The sequence below is a fragment of the Entelurus aequoreus genome, linkage group LG10, assembly GCF_033978785.1.
Source record: "Entelurus aequoreus isolate RoL-2023_Sb linkage group LG10, RoL_Eaeq_v1.1, whole genome shotgun sequence".
Taxonomy (NCBI): domain Eukaryota; kingdom Metazoa; phylum Chordata; class Actinopteri; order Syngnathiformes; family Syngnathidae; genus Entelurus; species Entelurus aequoreus.
Genome location: NC_084740.1, coordinates 56,609,861 through 56,633,526, shown reverse-complemented (window position 1 = coordinate 56,633,526; position 23,666 = coordinate 56,609,861). Strand labels below are relative to the sequence as shown.

The window sequence follows — 23,666 nt, the reverse complement described above, 5'->3', positions numbered from 1 at the left end:
GTTAAGGTGGTATTATTAAATAGATGTCGGTGTCTAGCAGGACCAATAATCAGCATTTCCGTTTCTTAGCGTTGAGTTGCTAAAAGTTCCAGACATCCATTGTTTAATTTCATTAAGACACGCCTCCAGCTGACTACAATCCGGCGTGTTGGTCAGCTTTAGGGGCATGTAGAGTTGGGTGTCATCAGCATAACAGTGAAAGCTAACACGTATGATGTCACCTAGCGGCAGCATGTAAATACTAAAGAGTGCAGGGCCAAGAACCGAACCCTGGGGAACTCCGCACGTTACCTTAACATAGTCCGAGGTCACATTGTTATGGGAGACGCACTGCATCCTGTCAGTAAGATAAGAGTTAAACCAAGACAAGGCTAAGTCTGACATACCAACACGTGTTTTGATACGCTCTAATAAAATATTATGATGGACGGTATGGAAAGCGGCGCTAAGATCAAGAAGCAGCAACATAGATGACGCGTCAGAATCCATCGTTAGCAATAGATCATTAGTCATTTTTGCGAGGGCTGTCACCGTAGAGTGATTTGCCCTGAAATCGGACTGAAAGGGTTCACAGAGATTGTTAGACGCTAAGTGTTCATTTAGCTGCTGTGCAACAATTTTTTCGAGGATTTTCGAGATAAACGGAAGGTGGGACACCGGCCGGTAGATTACCAAGAGATCAGGATCGAGGTTAGGTCTTTTGAGCACAGGATGAATAACCGCTTTTTTGAATGCTAGGGAAACAGGGCCAGAGGAAAGTGATACGTTTATAATATTTAGCACTGATGGACCTAATAATACAAACAGTTCCTTGATAAGTTTCCCAGGAAGTGGGTCAAGTAAACATGTTGTTTGTTTTATCCCACTTACACGCCGTAACAATTCCTGTAATGTTATTTCATCAAAAAGAGAGAGACTATTTTGGAGGGCAGTATCCGTCGTATATACAGTCGTATCTGTGTTAAAAGAACCCAGTTGTAGCTGGGATGCATTGTCTTTAATCTCCTTTTTAATGAGTTCAATTTCTTATTAAAGAAATTCATAAAGTCATCTGCCGAGTGGGTGGAGCTACTGGGAGGTGTCCCTTGTTGAGTTAGCGATGCTACTGTACTAAACAAAAATTTAGGATCGTTTTTGTTGAGGTGGATGAGATTTGAGTGGTAATTAGCTTTAGCTAAGGTAAGCATGCGTTTATAAGTTATTAAACTATCACTCCATGCTTGATGGAAAACTTCAAGTTTAGTCGCACGCCATTTGTGTTCCAGCTTTCTACATAAATAAATAATAAATGATAATTTATGAGCTCTAGTTTCTTCTGTAAACCATGGGTTATGCTTTTTAGGGGCATTTTTTAGCTTTAGCGGTGCTATACTATCAATGGTGTCGCGCAGGGCGTCGTTAAAGTTGTTAGTGAGGTTATCAATAGAGCCCACATAATTTGGGAATGGTGCCATTACCGAAGGCAGTAGGCCAGCGAGAGTCATCGTTGTGGCAGCATTAATGTTGAGGCTGCTAAAGCAGTTATTATTATTATTATTATTAGCTTGTTGACAATGAGTCAGAACTTCAAATTTTATAAGGTAATGATCAGACATTACTTTAGTGTATCATAACTTTGGAGGTGGTGACACCCCTGACAAGCACTAGATCTATCGTATTACCGTTGCAATGCGTTGGTTCATTTCTTATTTGTTTAAGACCACAGCTATCAATTATAGTCTGGCGCGCCACGCACGGAGGGTCTGATGGGGTATTCATACGGATATTAAAATCCCCCATTATAATTATATTGTCGGTGTGCGTCACTAGATCAGCGATGAACTCTGAGAATTCACTGATAAAGTCCGAATAGGGCCCTGGGGGGCGGTAGATAACAGCCAGGTAGAGAGGCAGCGGTGCTACAGACCTCATAGTAAGCACCTCAAATTATTTATATGTATTACTTAGGTTAGGGGTAAGGTTAAGGTTTTCATTGTATATTAATGCCCCAACGTGTTCAACTATGTTTGCATAGCTAGTGGTGCAATTAGCCTGTCGTACGTGTTTACGAGGCCTGTTGCGAGTTACCTCCCTAAGTTAAAGCCGCCACGATGCGCACACGCACAAAGAAAAACAACAACGCCCTGGCTCAAGTGATTTTGCACAATTCATATCCTAATTGATTTGTATGTCCTCAATCTCTTGTACGGAACCATATTTCCATTCCACTTTTGTTAAAACTGCGAGATGTTTGTGGCATTTTCGGACATTTTCCCTAAATAATGCGTGAGTCTCAAGGAAATGAATGTAAGCAAGCATCTATGAAGGTGCACACGTGTTGCTAATCCAAATTAAGATTGTTATCTTATCCAAATGAGTTGTAAATTTGGGATAGCGACTCTTGCCCAGTCATTTGCACAAACGAGCCACCACCCAACACCTGACTGAGGAGAATAGGCGATGGTTTTACTCGTGGCCGAATACTTGGTGTCCATCTGCTGATAGAAATCTGCCGCATGGGTTTGTTATGCAACTGATTGTAAGCGCTGATGCTCTCCGTCTGACGCGCAGCTATCTCTGTCTTGTAAACGCTTTCAGGCATTTATGGGAGGCAGCTCACTTTGTTTGTTTGAGGAGATTGGAGATTCACGTTTTTTCATTCGTAAAATGGGCTTTGGCTCAAGGCCATGGATACTGACGATCATCGATAAACTTGTAACAAACAAACAAAGGTCTCCAAAATGGCTCCTGATAGCTGCATGTTGGCAATACGGACTAAAGTAAACATTCATGTTTTGTCAAAACCGACTTTCAATGTCATGCATGTTTTCCCATAAAGCCTAGCAGCAATAACTTGACTTATTGTGTGCCAGTTCCACCTCACAATGCTTGCAGTTTCCTGTGATGTTTTTATTGACCTCGGCAGATGGCTTCCCTCACCCCTCTGCATTGTTACGGTGACCATCTTTTCCTCGGGGGTGAGGGGTCACCATTCGCTGCAGATAGTGGTAGGGCGTTTCCTGAGCGACCCAAAGCGGTAAAACTGGCAAATCTGTCAGGTTTACTAAATTGGGAGGCACGTTGAAGCAGGTTCTGGGAAGTGTTACGCTGCAGTGTGAAGCAGTCAAGTTGGAGACATGCTCAAACTTGGTTGTGTTTACCTTGAAGCCACTCTTGTTAAAAATGCCCTTTAAGGCACTGAGATATGTATTAAAAAAGCACGTTATGTTTTAGCCCTGGGGCTCAAAACAATGAAGCAGGACAGCCTGGAAGTCTGCAGACTTTTTGTGCAACCATATACTTGTATTATTCTTTGCAATATCCACTTTCCTATTTGGACAACCCCCATCCCCCTCTCCTTTACAGCTCCCATCTTTCCACTCTTCATATGATATGTAGCACCGTTCACTGTGAAAACAATGCTTTATGCATTCTTTCGAGCCCCCCACGTGAGTTGCTGTACAGTATTTATGTTATTGATTTCACTTGGTAATAAAAAGCGACAAACAATCAGTCATCGTTTCCCCTCAAACTCGTAACCTCTGCCCAGCTTACATCTGAGAATAATTTGGGCTGACGCAAATTATCCTAGAGGGGGGTAGGCCAAGCGGTGAAGGGTATGACAAAGCAGTGAGACAAGTGTCAAATAAGCTCTAAGGCTCATTTGCTGGCATCCAGAAGGAACTTCAAGAATCCCAGAGGACCATTTGCAGAATGTAAAGCAGGCAATTTTGGCAACGTGTTATAAATCCCTGGCCTTTTGCAGTCTTGTCACATGACCAATTGCGGCAACAATTTGTGGAATTTGGCTGAACATACCCATGTAACCCTTATATGACAAAAGGTGCAAAAGAGCTTATGTTTGCCTGAAAAGACTCTTTTTGTTAACAGTAACTTTCTGTTGGCCCTATTTGCTTCTGAAAAGTAATGCTTGTACTGAAAATAAGCAATATAATCAGAACAAGTTGAGCTAAGCTAAAAATGCTCGGTAACAAAAAAGGTATTTCAGTCAAAAATAATTTAATTGGGATATTTAGTTTATCTTAGATTTCCAATTTTACTAATGTACAGTATGGTTATAGATAACGGCCGATATGCCGTAATCTATCGATTAGCTTGTTTGATTAATCGAGTAATCGGGTAAAAAACACTTTATAGCCGCGATGCATATTTCAGGGAAAATACTTACAACAAACAACTATTTGTTATAACCTTCAATTTTTGTTTACAATAAATACACATCATCGACATTGAGATTTCAGTCTGATTCCAGTGTGAACGCTAAGACTAAATGCGTAATTGTGTGTTCATTTTTTAATTGGCCCCAACCAGAGAGCCCTATTACTACTGGAGTATCTATCAGTCTGCGTTAAAGATTTCAGATTTGGGCGATACAGGAAATGTTTATAAAAGCCTATGAATCCTGTCTAAAGTTTCTCATGCATAGAGTTTGTATATGAGCATGCACGCAGTGAACAAAGAATGTAGTGTCTTTCTCAAAACAAACGGATGGCTTCAAGCCAATGGGCAGGACTTTGGCCTGACCTATTCTCCTTTACTTACAAAAGCTTGACAGAACCTTCTGCTCCATGCTCACCCTACTCCAAAGTGGCTGATGACTGCGCAGCATGGCCTCGAATTTGATGATCCATGTGGAAGATCTTACCACTCTGTCTCGCAAGAGGCTCTGGTTTCATTACGCTCTGACAAATGGAGCAAGTAACAATTTCAAACTGGCGAGATGTTCTCCCCTCGCACTTGTCTTGGCAGTGCATACCGTACAGCTTAATAAAGAACAGAGGAGAATTGCAGATTCTTGGAAAACATGGGGTTATTTTGTAGAGCCATAGGTTGGTTCTGTATGTTTGGCCTGTAGAAGATTGACTTTAAGACCTGTAAAAGATTCACATGCAATTCATCGAATCATTACTTGTGGCATTACGTTCATCAACTGTTTTCCCCTTTTGTCTGATCCTGTAGGATGCCAGCTGCTAGCACAATGACTGGTGGGAGGGCGCTGCTGCTCTGTACAAACACTGACAACTGTATCTACCAATCAGTCAACGGGTAGGTCTTGTAAACATCTGATCATCTTCATGAATCATAAGAGTGCCAACTGAAGATGACACCTCCTCAAATGATTTTAAATGAACTTGATTACACTGACGCAGTTCAAGCGAGTCATCTTTTACCTGAAGATCTTTAGTTAAGTCCATAAGGGTATGCAGGATAACAACACCATGGCTACAGACATCTGCCATCTGTTTACTGTTATTGTCTCTCACCTTCTGCCTGTGTTTAATACATCTCTGACCTCTCTCCATAGCACCGTGTTGCTCATTAGTGCTATTTGTCTCTGAATGCATTTAGGTTTGTAGAGATGTCTGATAGAAGGATTAGATTGTCTATCATTCTGCCAAAGTTGCATATTTTACTCCTTAGGTTTCCATTCCAAAAAAATATAACATTTTAGTTTCAGTGTTAGCTCAGCTGCATGGCCAGAGATTCTTTGTGTTCTCCCCTCCTTTCGCCCTCACTGACCCTCATCACAATCCCTTCATCCACAAGTCGTCCATATTGCCCACTTCAATATCTACCACTTCAGTCTCTCGCTTAATCGTAAACAAACTCACCTTCGCCCACCCCCAACCTTGGATTTTCTATTCGACCTAGTTTTTTCCCCTCAGTTGCTTCATCCTTATTGGAAACGTTTTTGGACTGAGAGACATGAGGGGAGAGAGAGAACTTGGCAAAGGAAAGAAAAAGGCAGAGCCAAACTAATAAAGCCAAATTTGGAAGAGGATTATTTGGTTCCATGTTCTCGTCAGGCATTTAAACAACTTATTTTCTTCATAACAGAGACTTGAATCAGTATTTTTTCTTGAGATTTCCTCTCGATACCATGAATGCAAAAGTTGTGTAACCCCCAACGTCATCAGGGCCACATTTCCTCTGTTTGTTCAGTCCTCTTTAAGAATGGCATTTTGACACTTCTTAGTCTGCCATGTAGTGTCTAGCATGGCAACTCGAACTTTGTTACAGAGGCTTGGAAAGGTCATGAGCCAGTAATGTTGCAGCAGTAACTCACAGGCGCCACGCTGACGTCTGAGCTTTTTTTTTAAACTACAATTCTTGTTCACCCCAAAAAGATCAAGCTCATTTGTTTGGATTTAAATGGCATTTGACTGATGAAACAAATACACAACTTTAGTGTTGAGTTGAGTTTGAGTTTATTTGGAATATGCATACAATTAAAACATGATACATCACACATGCATACAACATGATATATCACACATGCATACAACATGATACATCACACATGCATGCATACAACATGATACATCACACATGCATACAACATGATACATCACACATGCATGCAACATGATACATCACACATGCATACAACATGATACATCACACATGCATACAACATGATACATCACACATGCATGCAACATGATACATCACACATGCATACAACATGATACATCACACATGCATACAACATGATACATCACACATGCATGCAACATGATACATCACACATGCATACAACATGATACATCACACATGCATACAACATGATACATCACACATGCATACAACATGATACATCACTAGAGATGTCCGATAATATCGGCCTACCGATATTATCGGCCGATATATGTGTTAAAATGTAATATCGGAAATTATCTGTATCGTTTTTTTTATTATCGGTATCTGGGTTTTTTTTTTTTGGTTTTTTTTTGTTTGTTTGTTTTTTTAATTAAATCAACATAAAAAACACAAGATGCACTTACAATTAGTGCACCAACCCAAAAAACCTCCCTCCCCCATTTACACTGATTCACACAAAAGGGTTGTTTCTTTCTGTTATTAATATTCTGCTTCCTACATTATATATCAATATATATCAATACAGTCTGCAAGGGATACAGTCCGTAAGCACACATGATTGTGCGTGCTGCTGGTCCACTAATAGTACTAACCTTTAACAGTTAATTTGACTAATTTTCATTCATTATTAGTTTCTATGTAACTGTTTTTATATTGTTGTACTTTCTTTTTTATTCAAGAAAATGTTTTTAATTTATTTATCTTATTTTACTAATTTTTTTAAAAAGTACCTTATCTTCACCATACCTGGTTGTCCAAATTAGGCATAATAATGTGTTAATTCCACGACTGCATGTATCGGTTGATACCGGTATCGGTTGATATCGGTATCGGTAATTGAAGAGTTGGACAATATCGGAATATCGGATATCGGCAAAAAGCCATTATCGGACATCCCTATACATCACACATGCATACAACATGAAACATCACAATTTCCAGTTTCTCTATTCAACATGTTCGAAAAAGAGTAGGAAGAAACGGAGCTTATTTAATCCTACATATTTTCCTTTTCGTAGCAGTTGCTAACACTTTTTTTCACTTCCTGTTCCCAAATTATTCACAATAAACTCCAGAAGTAATAATATTAGAAATAAATAAATAATATTTAGTGATGTATGTTATATTTCATATGATAGTAATTTATATTTTCATATAAGTCACTTTCATAAAACTTTACGAACTAGTGCAGATTTCCCCCAAAAGTGGTTTGTATTATAAATACATATATATTGTAATAACCTTCTCCTGAGTGGCTGGACAGGATATGGTAAAAAAAACAAAAAACAACTTCTCATTTACTCTTTTCAGTTGTTCAATTATTTATTGATGAATATATAAACATTCACATAATTATTCAATTAACCACCTAGGGCCTGATCTACTCAGATCCAAATACCAAGTGCAAAACAATGTGTGCAAACTATAAAATTGTGTGTGCTATTAATGGGCGTGTTGCGTGTGATCTACTAAGACTGCAATTGAAAAATGTGTAGCGCTACTCCTGGCATTAATGTATGTGCATGTTATTGTGTTGTCCAACCTGTGTGTCATGTTGTTGAACTGACAGCACACATCTATAATCTGTAGCTCCTTTTCTGCAATATAAAATCTTAATCTGTAGACAACGCAACTATCTTTAGTGCTGCAGGGAGATGGTCGACCATAACAACTGCAGCGCGTTCATGTGTCTGGAATGATCCAAGCGCAGGAAAATACTTCTTCAAAGACGTTTTTACATATCAGACATATATTATCCATCCATCCTTTTTTGACCGCTTGTCCCTTTAGGAGTCGCGGGGGGTGCTGGAGCCTATCTCAGCTACAATCGGGCGGAAGGCGGGGTACACCCTGGACAAGTCGCCACCTCAGCACAGGGACATATATTATATGAACAAACAAACAGCATTTATTAAAACACATCAATTACATTTGTGTTAATCAGCCCCTTAAGGGTACCTATTGTGCAAAATCCACTTTTCTCACCTATTGGTACCTGTTTTTGGGTATTTTGTATCTGCATAAGTCACGAAAAATTCCCATCAAACAATGGAGATAATTATAAAACAATCTTGCCTTCCTTAATACTTCCTCCAAACAAGACATTTAGAATTTGCCTCATTTGTGGCGTTTTTCCAATCGGTGACGTCAGTAGTCTGACGTTGTAGTCAGTAAGTTCCTTATTTTTCTCTATCCTCTTGTTGTGGGGCAGACTGGCTCATACATGCACATTCACCCGCTGCTGTTTCCCTTTCTAATGCAAAGTAGCGTAGAGTTCTAACTTCTATCAGTCAGTAGACTCAGTATGGAAGCGCTAACAACTACAACATGGCTGACGGGGAGCAGACGCACAAATAAGAACGGCGCATCCGGAGACGGTCAGAAAGCACTTTGAAGATGGTCTGTAAAACATACTCCATGCGACATTTTGACAAAAGAACCAGCAATACATGTTATGTACACCAGTGCTTCTTAACCACGTGAGATAACCTCTTAACCACAGGGTTGTGGCCCATTGTTGGGCTGCTAGCGCCCCCTACAATGCTGCCAAAAAATATCTGTTTCTCAGCTGGGGTCAGTACTCAGTTGTAATACACTTTTCCACCACTTATATGGCAACAATGACAATATCAAACAAACCGAAGCTAAAGTCATAGAGAAGTTTAAGTGCAGAAATTACGACTAAAGTGGGAAGCTGTATTTTTGTTTGCACTTTAATTTTATTGACTAATAAAACAAACCGAAGAAGTCTAGAGCTAAAGTCATACAGAAGTTTAAGCGCAGAAATTATGACTAAAGTGGGAAGCTGTATTTTTGTTTGCACTTTAATTTGATTGACTATTTATTTAGGAAACACCCCCAGAGGGACAAGCAAGAGAGAATGCATAGATGGATATATATTATTATGATTTATTATCAACGGAGTTAAAATTGATATATTTTGGCATCGCGTAAGTGTGTGTAAATGTTTTATCTTTGAGTCCAAAATTTTGCAGTATATTTGATTAGTATTTTTTTTGTAATCAGCCCGACCTAAGCCTTGATAATAATCTTTTTGATTAACACATTGACAAGATGTATCCTGTTAAACTGTAAGTAGATTTAATATAATTATTAAATACTACTAACATCAAGAGTAAGATTAGTAATTCAGCGTTAATATTCAATTGGGCCCGAAGCCTTTTTTTGAAATGACGCCTATCAGTCACAATCATTATGAATGTGTGGTATTTTTTTAATGCATTCTAAATTGCGTCTTTTCGTGTCATTCTTGCCATTTTTCGAGACATAAATGGCTATCAAAGTGTACCAACGTGCTCAGTCATCTACTTCCGGCTGAGATGCATGATTTATGATCTATAATAAACTTCCAAAGGAGCAAGGAAGCGAGGAAACATTAGACCACTGGATGATGTACTTATGGAGTATATTGTGAATAAATTGAGAACAGGAAGTGAACAAAAGTGTTAGCAACTGCTATGTAAAGGAAAAGAGGTATTATTCATCATGTCGCCGCTCTAAATAGTTTGTCTGCGTTAGGACTTATAATAACAATATCACTAATACTTGATCAATATTCAAGTCATGACATGTAAATGGAGAATTGTTGGCACTTTTTGAATTTTTGTATTTATCAGATTTTAAGTGCGGAATAGTGGAGCTCCCATTGGCTGCGCTGTACGCAAACTTGTATTTATGAATATTTAATATTTAGAATGCATTAAAAAAAACACCCTCTGTCGTCATAATGATTCTGAACTACAATTCCCAAAAAAAAGAACATTTCCCCTTTAAGAGATGCAATGTTCTGCGCACAAGTTTAGTCGATCATCTTTGCAAGTGATATCAAGTTTGCACGTGTTTTAGTAAAGGCAAACCTTTAGTCGCCGGTTGTGTGTCACCGCTGGTGTCTCTAATGACTTGTGCAATTTGTTCTTCTTATAGCCACACCTGTGGTGTTTCTTTCCCTACCTGACAGCTACCTACGGTATGGACTTTATTTCCGTCAGGTAGGGAAATAAACACGCAGGTGTGGCTATAAGAAGAACAAATGGCATCATTTTTTGAAGACCTAATGAACCTCTTTGGATTCCTGGTGAGTTGTATTTGGACCAGGTTCAAATGTTATGTATTTTCACTTGGGAAATACTTCAGATATCAACATGAGCCAAAAATGAAATATTTTTTCAAATTCTGACAAAAGTTACTGCATTTGACCTCACAGTACAAAAGCAAATAACTGCTCTAAAAGGCCCAAACATACTCATACGCTGAACGTCTGCATATTTGAAACAGACTATTAATGACAGCACGTACTCTCCTCCATACAAAACACTGCTTGGCAAGTAGTTTCCACATCCACCCGCATTACAGATCTGCATTTTGCCACCAAAGCATATCATTACATTGAAATCAGTTTTCCAGGATTCACCTCTGAGAATAGTTGATGTGCCTGGTCAAACTGGCTGCAACATTATGGTGGTGAGTACCACTCGCTGGGAATACTCCTCTTCCTCGTCACCTGTGGCATTCAATGTCCGCACATACGTCTCTTTCGTTCGCTGCTTTGCAAAGCGAGCAAGTAGAGCAGCTCCACTTCCGTTAAATACAAACGTGCATTCAGTGATTGTGGGAAATGTAGTGAATCGTGGAAACTCCACAGGTAACTACGAGGCATGATGACTGCGGAGTACGTCCGCCCACAGTACGTTCAAGTCCGTGAGCGCCTTAATTAGCACTGGTTGGCATGAACAGCTGTGGTAAACATATAGGTTAAGCATTTACGTTACGTTTGTGTTTCTCATCCAGGCTCCAGTGCTGTGGCTTGAAGGTTGGGGAGGCTCCGTCGTCTGTGGTGCCCCAGCGGTGCGGGTTACCGGGGGACAGCGACAAAAGGCAGACCGCTGTGCCCATCTCCCTACTAATAAGCCTGAGGGGCAGCCCAGATCCTACTGGCAATATGCTGACTCACAGGAGAACTTCCTCCACTACAAATGACACAAGAACTCCTAATATAGAGAATGGACAGTGCGGTAGGCTGAATAAAAGCCAGGCAGGAGTCAAGGCTGCAAGTATCCGTGATAAGATATCTCAATGGGAGTGCAAGAAGGAGACCATTTCCACGGACACTTGTCCTCTAAGCACAACACATAAGGAAATTGAGTCGGTGAGAAAAAAGGAAGTGAAATCTCCGGAGGTCCAACGGACCAACAGCAAGAGGTTTGTTAGCTGGGAAAGGCAGGACTCAGGAAAGGAGAATGTTGGCAAGCTTGTGGACCTGAGGACTAAATCTCCAGAAGGCCTAACAAACAAGGACAAAGAACTGATTCTAGAGAGAGGACTGGGGGCTGCTAAGGCAACAGAACAGCCCCAAGACAAGAAATCAGTTTTAACTCATGTTAAGAAACTAGAAAAAGCAACAAAACAAGTTCCTGACGGACCATCGCTGGCTTTCCCAGGGAATTACTTTTGCCCACCGTCAAAAGAGGAGCTGGAAGAATCAGAAAAGAGGCTCAACGAACCCATTTTTGGGACTTTCGGGTCGAGGCGGAAAAGAGACGGGGATCAGGAGAACGTGTACAGTGAACCGGGGGCTCCTTCTATCAACCCTTTGCCAAAACCTCAGAGAACCTTCCAGCACCACACACCGCCTTCCACCCCAATTTCAGCCCCCGGATCTCGTAAGGGGAAGAGGACTCTGCCTCCTCTGCCTTCCATTCCGCCTCCACCTCTACCCACCTGCCCACCGCCTGGGGTTTGCAGGAGAGTGTGGAAAGACAAGTCCCACGACAGCAATAACAGGTGAAACAATTCTGCATTTGTCCTTTTTCACTGCGTTCCTTATTGTATTTGTCTCTAATTCAACCATTCAACAAGTTTGACTCAAGAGTTAACCTGTGCAAGCCTGAACTGTAACACCAACCAACAACATCTGCTGTAAATCAATCACAAGTGTGACATCATTCTGTTTTTAGCCAACAAAATTAGCTCACTGCTTGGATGTGAGGAATGTACACATAACTCATTCCCTCTTCCAAAGCTTCACTGGAGGAAGATGTAGCTTGGTGAGCTACGTCAATGAGGCCCCCCTTCAAAACTTTATTCATTGCACATTTGTTAGCAAGGACTGACTTGCAGAAGAAGAAATGTCGACTCTGATTGGAGACTTCACAGTATTAAAGTGCGTCTATTGTTCGGGCCCCCGGTGGCCTGGATTCTTGTCAGTCAGGAGCTTGGCTAGGATGGCTAACATTCCACATCCAGAGGCCACGCTTTCTTCAAGTGGGCTTTGTCAACTTTTTCTTTGTTTGGGAACAAACTTTTTCAGAACCCAACTTAGAAATGTGGTTCCTTTTTGGGGACCCCAACTTGTACGAAGATATATCTTGTGTTGTCATAACATCTCCTATACATTTATAATTACAGGTAAAGAACACAGAGGACATTCACTGACTATTGGTGACCCACGACTCATTTCAGTTCCTGATCTTACGTTATGGAAGAAACTGAGTACGCCCCTAGGCAAACAATTTTATTACAGTAAATAATCTAGATAGACTTAGACTTAGACTTCCTTTTATTGTCATTCAAATTTGAACTTTACAGTACAGATAAGAACAAAATGTCTTTGCATTAGCTCATGGCAGTGCAGGATAAAAGAGCAATAAGGTGCAGATAGAAATAAATAGATTACTGTATATATTGCACTTTTGCATGATGGATAATATGATAGACAATACACTTTAGCACAGAGGTTCTTAACCTTTTTGACTTCGGGGACCAAGTTTTCCAGTACAGAGGAGCCTGGGGCCCACACAAATATTAACACTCTTGATTTTAATTGTATTCAATAATTACAGCTAACCTACTTACAGTTGGCAATCTTTTCAAATGATAGGAAGCCATGTGTTGATCACAAAGATGATTATTTATTTATTTATTTATTTATTTATTTATTTTTTTTTTTTTTGATGATTATTTATTTAACATATAAACTGATGAGTAACTTATACTTTTGGAATTAGTAAATACTAACCAGATATACTGCAAAAGAAGGGACTCATAAATAACCGATGAAAAATAAATGTACATACAATTATCCATCAATCCATTTTGTTGTACTAAAATAAATCAACTAAATGAATAATGAATAGGTTTCTTAACTAAACTGTCAATAAAATTAAAGTGCAAATGAAAATACAGCTTCACCACTTTGGTCATTATTTTTGCGCTTGAGAAACTTCTCTTTGACATTAGACCCAAACTTTGTTTGAGATTGCCATTGCTGCCACATGTGGTGGAAAAGTGTATTACAACTAAGTACCGGTGTGGCCCATACGGACCACAGCTGAAACACAGATATATTTTGGCGGCCCTCTAGGGGGCCCTATGGTTAAGAAACACTGCTTTAGATGAAGGCAGAATTTTCTGTAGAATATTGTTTCTGCTCAGCTTTAAACTTGAACATTGTAAAATCCATTCATTTTGCCTTCAAACATAGCTATTTTGGCAGTGATGTTTTTCTTTATTTTAGAAAGCTCAACAATGTTTTGATGTGTCCCCTCTAGGAAGTCCTACGAGTTTGAGGACCTCCTCCAGTCGTCTGCAGAAGGCTGCAGGGTGGACTGGTACGCTCAGTCCCGCCTGGGTCTGACACGCACTTTATCGGAAGAGAACGTCTACGAGGACATAATAGGTAAACAAGTTGCTATGAAGTGTGTCTCAGAGGGGGTGAAGAAGTGTTTGCTTTTCATTTAGAGCCATGCAGGTTTATTAAAATGACACCATGCCAAGACCCAAACTACATTCCTGCCTTATTGTCTGCGCTTATACCAACCCCACCTGGAGCTTGTTCATATCTTAGTGGGATTGCCAGCAGGGGGAATTGTATTGACACATAATGGCTTTAATGCGTCTTCATGCAATTATTACAATGAAATGTACGGTAGTTATATTTGTGTGATGCCGCTAATGTTTTTCACAGTTTTAATGTCCTTCAAACGCTTAAACTGCTGTGGTCTTTCTGAGGCTCCCTCAACCATTATCATTTTTGAAAATCATTACGATGGGATGTACAGTATATGCAGATGTACAGTATATGCATCTCTGTAGATGCCTCTAGTGCAGGGGTGTCCAAACTTTTTGACTGGGGGGCCGCATTGGGCTTAAAAGAATTTGGACGGGGGCCGAAAGCATGCAAAGTAACCAAGTGTATATTTATATATATATATATATATATATATATATATATATATATATATATATATATATATATATATATATATATATATATATATATATATATATATATATATATATATATATATATATATATATATAGAGAGAGATATATAGATATATATATAGATATATATATATATATATATATCTATATATATATATATATATATATAGATATATATATATATATCTATATATATCTATATATATATATAGATATATATATATATATATAGATATATATATATATATATATATGTATGTATGTATGTATGTATGTATGTATATATATATATATACACACACACACACATACATGTATATATATATATATATATATATATATATATATATATATATATATATATATACAGTATATATATATATATATATATATATACTGTATATCTATATATATATACTGTATATCTATACACACACACACACATATATATATATATATATACACAGTATATACAGTATATGTGTGTATATATATATATATATATATATATATATATATATATATATATATACAGTATATAGTATGTATGTGTATACAGTCGTGGTCAAAAGTTTACATACACTTGTAACGAACATTATGTCATGGCTGTCTTGAGTTTCTATTCAATTCTACAACTCTTATTTTTCATACTTGTTGGTCAAAATTGGTGCAGTTCAGCTAAATGTGTTGCTTTTCTGACATGGACTTGTTTCTTCAGCATTGTCCACACGTTTAAGTCAGGACTTTGGGAAGGCCATTCTAAAACCTTCATTCTAGCCTGATTTAGCCATTCCTTTACCACTTTTGAGGTGTGTTTGAGGTCATTGTCCTGTTGGAACACCCAACTGTGCCCAAGACCCAACCTCCGGGCTGATGATTTTAGCTTGTCCTGAACAATTTGGAGCTAATCCTCCTTTTTCATTGTCCCATTTAAAGCACCAGTTCCATTGGCAGCAAAACAGGTCCACCACCATGCTTGACGGTAGGCTTGGTGTTCCTGGGATTAAAGGCCTCACCGTTTCTCATCTAAAATTGCTGGGTGTTGTGGCCAAACAGCTCCATTTCTGTTTCATCTGACCACATAACTTTCCTCCAGAAGGTCTTATCTTTGTCCATGTGCTTGCCAGAAGCGCCTTATTGCAGGTAAACTTGCCAAGGGACATGTAAGCAAATATTAACATTGCTGTATCTATACTTTTGACCCTCACATTTTCAGTAGACCCATAATAAATTCATAAAAGAAGCAAACTTCATGAATGTTTTTTGTGACCAACAAGTATGTGCTCCAATCACTACATCACAACAAAATAAGAATGATTGTAAAGTCAAGACAGCCATGACATGATGTTCTTTACAAGTGGATGTACACTTTTGACCATCACTGTATCTGTGTGTGTGTGTGTGTGTTTGCGTATAAAAATATAATGGATATATAATGAATAATTATTATATAATTGAATATTAAGAGTGTGTGAAAGTTCAACTCCTACCTTGTTACTTCTGTGACGACCTCTTTCAAGCTTTGTAATCAATCAGAAATATCAAGCAGCTAAAAGTCAAACATGGATAAGTGTGGCGTGTTTTGCACTTTTCCCATCATGCCTTGCAATGGATTTAAATGGGTGTAATTTCAATTTTTTTTATGGTAATGGGAGTTTTATTTGAATAATATCCACCAAGTTGAGTGAGCAGGTTGTATTATGTGTGACGTTTTGTGTTGGTTGAATTGTTTTTTTTTCTGCTCCATGACTAGGAAAGGTTGTTTTGATTGGGTCATATAATTAACCTGACCTAGTGACAAATTGCTACTTGTCAGGTTAGTTAAATGTATTTTTGAAAACACCCCGCATGGCCAGGTTGCTTATTGAAATGGAACTTGTCTTGTGGGCCAAATGAGACCTGCAGGCATCTTCAGTTTGGTCAATGATAAAATGATAGCAAAAAGTAAGCATAAACATACAATACTCTACATCAGGGGTCACCAACGCGGTGCCCGCGGGCACCAGGTAGCCCGTAAGGACCAGATGAGTAGCCCGCTGGCCTGTTCTAAAAATAGCTCAAATAGCAGCACTTACCAGTGAGCCGCCTTTATTTTTTTAATTGTATTTATTTACTAGCAAGCTGGTCTCGACATTTTTAATTCTAAGAGACAAAACTCAAATAGAATTTGAAAATCCAAGAAAATATTTGAAAGACTTGGTCTTCACTTGTTTGAATAAATTCATAAAAAAATTTTCTTTGCTTCTTATAACTTTCAGAAAGACAATTTTAGAGAAAAAATACAACCTTAAAAATGATTTTAGGATTTTTAAACACATATACCTTTTAGCCTTTTAAATTCCTTCCTCTTCTTTCCTGACAATTTAAATCAATGTTCAAGTACATTTATTTTTTTATTGTAAAGAATAATAAATACATTTTAATTTAATTCTTCATTTTAGCTTCTGTTTTTTCGACGAAGAATATTTGTGAAATATTTCTTCAAACTTATTATGATTAGAATTCAAAAAAATTATTCTGGCAAATCTAGAAAATCTGTAGAATCAAATGTAAATGTTATTTCAAAGTCTTTTGAATTTCTTTTAAATTTTTTGTTCTGGAAAATCTAGAAGAAATAATGATTTGTCTTTGTTAGAAATATAGCTTGGTCCAATTTGTTATATATTCTAACAAAGTGCAGATTGGATTTTAACCTATTTAAAACATGTCATCAAAATTCTAAAATTAATCTTAATCAGGAAAAATTACTAATGATGTTCCATAAAATCTTTTTTAAATTTTTTCAAAAAGATTCGAATTAGCTTGTTTTTCTCTTCTTTTTTTCGGTTGAATTTTGAATTTTAAAGAGTCGAAATTGAAGATAAACTATGTTTCAAAATGTAATTGTCATTTTTTTCGTGTTTTCTCCTCTTTTAAACCGTTCAATTAAGTGTAAATATCATTAATTATTAATAATAACACAGAGTTAAAGGTAAATTGAACAAATTGGCTATTTCTGGCAATTTATTTAAGTGTGTTTTAAACTGGTAGACCTTCGCATTAATCAGTACCCAAGAAGTACCTCTTGGTTTCAAAAAGGTTGGTGACCCCTGCTCTACATACTGTATGTACAGTATAGTAAGATACATTTCATTTGAAGTGCTGTCTTTCTGCTCTGCTTTGCACTCTCTCTGTCAGCAGTTCTCTTTAAAAGTAAATAAAAGAAGACTGGTGATAAATAAGATGTCATGATTATGATTGTGTAGTGTCAACACTTGCTGCCAGTATGGAGTGCTGCTTGACACACCTGATTCCTTCTGAGTGCTGTGCATGCCAGCGCCACCTGTCAGACAGCGCTGGTGCATGAAGTGCAAACTTTACTCTTCTGCTTTTCTTCTTCTGCTAATTGCCACCTTTTGCATTTTTTGCACCGTTTCGCATTGTGTTTGTTTGCATGTCGTCAGCCTCGCTGCCTGCTTTGCTACTGCTTTTGACAGTGAAATCACCATTTTACCTGCACCTTGTCTCCTGTTTCTGCATCCCGGGGTCCACGCCTACAGCTGACATGCGCGTCGGTAACACAGAATGTAAGATTAACTTCCATATTCAACCCAGCAGATTTGAGTTGAACATATTTGAGTTGCATCACAAAACGTATCACTAAAGCTGTTGTTTATGTTTACGTTGCCTCCTTTGGGCCCGTGACCAAAATACCAGTGGGAACCACACTAATTTGCGCACCAAGTATCTTTTTTTTCACTTATTTTAGTCGACATTGAGAACAATAAAGCTGGCTACACACCCTAAAAGTGGATGTCCTCCTTTGGGGGCTTAAATATATTGCTCACTAATAATGATTCAAACATCCCCTCTCAGTAGGATGTGGCTTCACCACAAATGAACTAAATATATTAATATAACTACTTACTAACCATTACTACCTCTTGAAATGAGCTTTAGGCAGGGTGACGCCAAAACTCCTTCCTTAATGATGAACTAGGAAGTAGCCTGCAATCTAACAAACGTAAACACAGTGCTCCATTTCTCCTTTTTGTCCACTTCAAACAAGTCTGCAGTCTTCTGAGCGTACTTGCTTCCATCACTGGAGTTTATGCCACATCTCTTGCATTGCATGGTGCACATGAAGTCAAGTGTAGATCTGTTGAAAGGCTGTTCATGTAGTGTAGAGTGTCAGTGTTTCCAGAAGGGCTGGAAAAGCAAGTGTCATCAGAACATTCCTGGTGCAAAGACAAAAACACTTCATTGAGCACGGGTGTGCAAAGTGCAGCCTGGGGCCCGTTCTGGACTCAACATACTGGCTATTGGCTTAAAGTATTCTAAAAATGAATTCATTATTAATAAAGTTTAATAAGATATATTATTCATAGATGATCACATGTACCACAAAGCTATGGTGCTTAGCATATGTTGACCTACATCGGTTTTAGCCTCTTTATCAAAGTGCCGCCTTTACATTCTACAATATTTCTGTGTGGTTCCCACAGTGAAAAAAGTCTACCAGTGGAATGAGACAATCTTTGGGGGATATATATATATATATATATATATATATATATATATATATATATATATATATATATATATATATATATATATATATATATATATATATATATATATATATATATATATATATACACACACACTACCGTTCAAAAGTTTGGGGTCACATTGAAATGTCCTTATTTTTGAAGGAAAAGCACTGTACTTTTCAATGAAGATAACTTTAAACTAGTCTTAACTTTAAAGAAATACACTCTATACATTGCTAATGTGGTAAATGACTATTCTAGCTGCAAATGTCTGGTTTTTGGTGCAATATCTACATAGGTGTATAGAGGCCCTATCACTCAGCAACTATCACTCCAGTGTTCTAATGGTACAATGTGTTTGCTCATTGGCTCAGAAGGCTAATTGATGACTAGAAAACCCTTGTGCAATCATGTTCACACATCTGAAAACAGTTGAGCTCGTTACAGAAGCTACAAAACTGACCTTCCTTTGAGCAGATTGAGTTTCTGGAGCATCACATTTGTGGGGTCAATTAAACGCTCAAAATGGCCAGAAAAAGAGAAATTTCATCTGAAACTCGACAGTCTATTCTTGTTCTTAGAAATGAAGGCTATTCCACAAAATTGTTTGGGTGACCCCAAACTTTTGAACGGTAGTGTGTATATATATATATATATATATATATATATATATATATATATATATATATATATATATATATATATATATATATATATATATATATATATATACACACACACACTTCCGGTCTATCTATCGATATAAAGTTGTTGTTTTTTGTTGTTGTTTTTTTTATGCCCTTTTTGTCAAAACCTTGTTTTTTATGGCAAACAAACAAAATATGCAATATTTTCCCCCAAAAAAAATTCTAAGTGGAATATTTGATGTGAACTAATTGGAGCTTTAAATAGGTCAATAATTCATAACATCATTGATTTTAATTTATTATTATTTTTTTAACAATAACATTTTGCAAAAGAAAAGTCCCACTAAAATTGTTGGGGATCCCGAAGGGCCAAACTCACAAAAGTGCTAGAAATAACTCATACATTTTTAGTCTCTAGGTCCGTTGATCATTACTTTTAAAAAAAATGTTTTGTTTGTTTTATGCCCTTTTTTTTTTTTTTGCCTCAAAACTTAGTTTTTTAGCAAACACTAAATCTGCAATAGTTCCCCCCAAAATATTTCAAAGTGGAATTGTTGATGTGACATAGCCTTGAATAAGTCTATCATTCATAACAATATTGACTTTGATTCATTATTATATTTTAAGCAATGTCCATTTTTTTATTTTAACAGCCTGCGTGGCAGCTTTGTGTTATTAGAGTCAATATTGCAACTTTTACTTGTTACATTTCACCTCTTTGCGCTTTTATTCCACTTGTTATTGTTTTTTTTCTTTTTTTAATATCATTTTAGAATGTGCCGCCATTAAAAACGTTAGCTGCGGGGCACAAATGGCCCCCGGGCCACGCTTTGGACACCCCTGTTTTGGATTAAAGGTGAAGAATCTGCAACAAACAAGAAGTTGCCTGGCTTCAACTTTTGTTGCCCTGACCTGATTGAGACTCCACAGACTGCTCTGCTCCTGCTAGATATAACAGATCCAAGACTAGATTTCAGAGCTACAAGACTAGATTTCAGAGATACAAGACTCGATATAAGAGATACAAGACTCTATATAAGAGGTTCAAGGCTAGATATAAGAGATACAAGACTAGATTTCAGAGCTACAAGACCAGATATAAGAGATACAAGACTAGATATAAGAGGTACAAGACTCGATATAAGAGATACAAGACTCTATATAAGAGGTTCAAGGCTAGATATAAGAGATACAAGACTAGATATAAGAAGTGCAAGACTAGATATAAGAGGTACAAGACTAGATATAAGAGATACAAGACTCGATATAAGAGGTACAAGACTAGATATAAGAGATGCAAGACTAGATATAAGCGGTACAATACTAGATATAAGAGATACAAGACTAGATATAAGAGATACAAGACTAGATATAAGAGGTCCAGGACTAGATATATGAGATCCAACACTATATATAAGAGATCCAAGACTATATATAAGAGATCCAAGACTAGATATAAGAGATACAAGACTAGATATAAGAGGTACAAGACTAGATATAAGAGATACAAGACTAGATATAAGAGGTACAAGACTAGATATAAGAGGTACAAGACTAGATATAAGAGATCCAAGACTAGATATACGAGCTACAAGACTAGATGTAAAAGGTACAAGACTAGATATAAGAGGTACAAGACTAGATATAAGTGATACAAGACTAGATATAAGAGGTACAAGACTAGATATGAGGTACAAGACTAGATATAAGAGATACAAGACTCGATATAAGAGGTTCAAGACTAGATATGAGATCCAAGACTAGATATAAGAGATACAAGACTAGATATAAGAGATACAAGACTAGATATAAGAGATACAAGACTAGATATAAGAGCTCCAAGACTAGATATAAGAGATACAAGACTAGATATAATAGATACAAGACTAGATATAGGAAGTACAAGACTAGATATAAGAGATACAAGACTAGATATACGAGGTACAAGACGAGATATAAGAGATACAAGACGAGATATAAGAGATACAAGACGAGATATAAGAGATACAAGACTAGATATAAGAGATACAAGACTAGATATAAGAGATACAAGACTAGATATAGGAAGTACAAGACTAGATATAAGAGATACAAGACTAGATATAAGAGGTACAAGACTAGATATAAGAGATACAAGACTAGATATAAGAGGTACAAGACTAGATATAAGAGGTACAAGACTAGATATAAGGGGTACAAGACTAGATATAAGAGATACAAGACTAGATATAAGAGGTACAAGACGAGATATAAGAGATACAAGACTAGATATAGGAAGTACAAGACGAGATATAAGAGATACAAGACTAGATATAGGAAGTACAAGACGAGATAAAAGAGATACAAGACTAGATATAGGAAGTACAAGACGAGATATAAGACATACAAGACTAGTTATAGGAAGTACAAGACGAGATATAAGAGATACAAGACTAGATATAAGAGGTCCAAGACGAGATGCAAGCAGCACTGAAACAGCAACACTTCGAGGAATGTCTTGCGTATGCAAAGTAATGAAAGGATGATGTGTGACATTTCCCAGCAGGAAGATTGTAGGGATGACATCACAGCAGTTTAAAGCTTCTTGGATGACATCACTGCCACATCATTTCCTGTCTCTCATCTTCCATCCATCCATTTTCTACCGTTTGTCCCTTTTGGGGTCACGGGGGGTGCTGGAGCCTATCTCAGCTGCATTCGGGCGGAAGGCGGGGTACACCCTGGACAAGTCGCCACCTCATCACAGGGCCAACACATATAGACAACATTCACACACTAGGGAGCATTTAGTGTTGCCAATCAAGTGCATGTCTTTGGAGGTGGGAGGGGCCTATCCCCAGGTGCATGTCTTTGGAGGTGGGAGGGGCCTATCCCCAGGTGCATGTCTTTGGAGGTGGGAGGGGCCTATCCCCAGGTGCATGTCTTTGGATGTGGGAGGAAGCCAGAGGGAACCCACACAGTCACGGGGGAGAACATGCAAACTCCACACAGCCCGGGATTGAACTCAGGACTACTCAGGTAATACCTTGGTATTGTGAGGCACATGCACTCATCTTGCTCCTTTGAAACTTCTTCTTGCGTAAACAAAAGTCTAATATTATATTGGGTTGAAAACTAAAGAAGTCATAACTCACATGCTGGTGCTTGATGTGTAATCCATGGTTGTGCTATTAGGGGTCATTAAAATATGAGGCGCAATGAGAAGAAGAAGGAAAATAGTCTTTGGCAGCGTTAGCATGAAAGTTTGATGCTCAGCGTTGCCACATTGAGCCGAGTCAGCACGCCGCTATGTCTGCTAGCTCTTTGCACATCTGGATTAGGAATTTTCTGACTGATAATGGAACTTTTTGTGATCCTATAAAAGACTATTTGGTAATCTAGGTGTTTCTGCTTTTTTTTTTGAAGATCCTCCGTGCAAGGAGAATCCTTACGAAGACATAGAGCTGGAGAGAAGTTGCCTGGGTAGCAAATGTGTCTCCTCTTCGCCAATCCCTGACACTCCACCTAAGGTGCAACGTTGGCCTGTGTACATTCACAACACATCCCTCTCTAATGCGCTCGTCGTACATTCACAACGCATCCCTCTCTAATGCGCTCGTCGTACATTCACAACACATCCCTCTCTAATGCGCTCGTCGTACATTCACAACACATCCCTCTCTAATGCGCTCGTCGTACATTCACAACACATCCCTCTCTAATGCGCTCGTCGTACATTCACAACACATCCCTCTCTAATGCGCTCGTCGTACATTCACAACACATCCCTCTCTAATGCGCTCGTCGTACATTCACAACACATCCCTCTCTAATGCGCTCGTCGTACATTCACAACACATCCCTCTCTAATGCGCTCGTCGT

The 23,666-nt window shown here is 38.1% G+C and overlaps 1 protein-coding gene across 7 annotated transcripts in view; it reads left to right on the top strand.

Moving 5' to 3' along the window:
• The window catches only part of si:dkey-82f1.1 (DENN domain-containing protein 2A), an 81,694-nt gene that overhangs the window by 28,045 nt on the left and 29,983 nt on the right, over positions 1–23,666 (top strand). For 6 of the 7 annotated variants that reach the window (XM_062061254.1, XM_062061255.1, XM_062061257.1 and 3 more), the window contains 4 exons: positions 4,960–5,046; positions 11,191–12,183; positions 13,950–14,077; positions 23,211–23,314. In XM_062061254.1, the coding sequence (XP_061917238.1) occupies positions 4,961–5,046; positions 11,191–12,183; positions 13,950–14,077; positions 23,211–23,314 (1,311 nt within the window). In that variant the 5' untranslated portion in view covers position 4,960. The remainder of the gene's footprint in view (positions 1–4,959; positions 5,047–11,190; positions 12,184–13,949; positions 14,078–23,210; positions 23,315–23,666) is intronic. The other variant, XM_062061258.1, reaches the window with a different exon arrangement.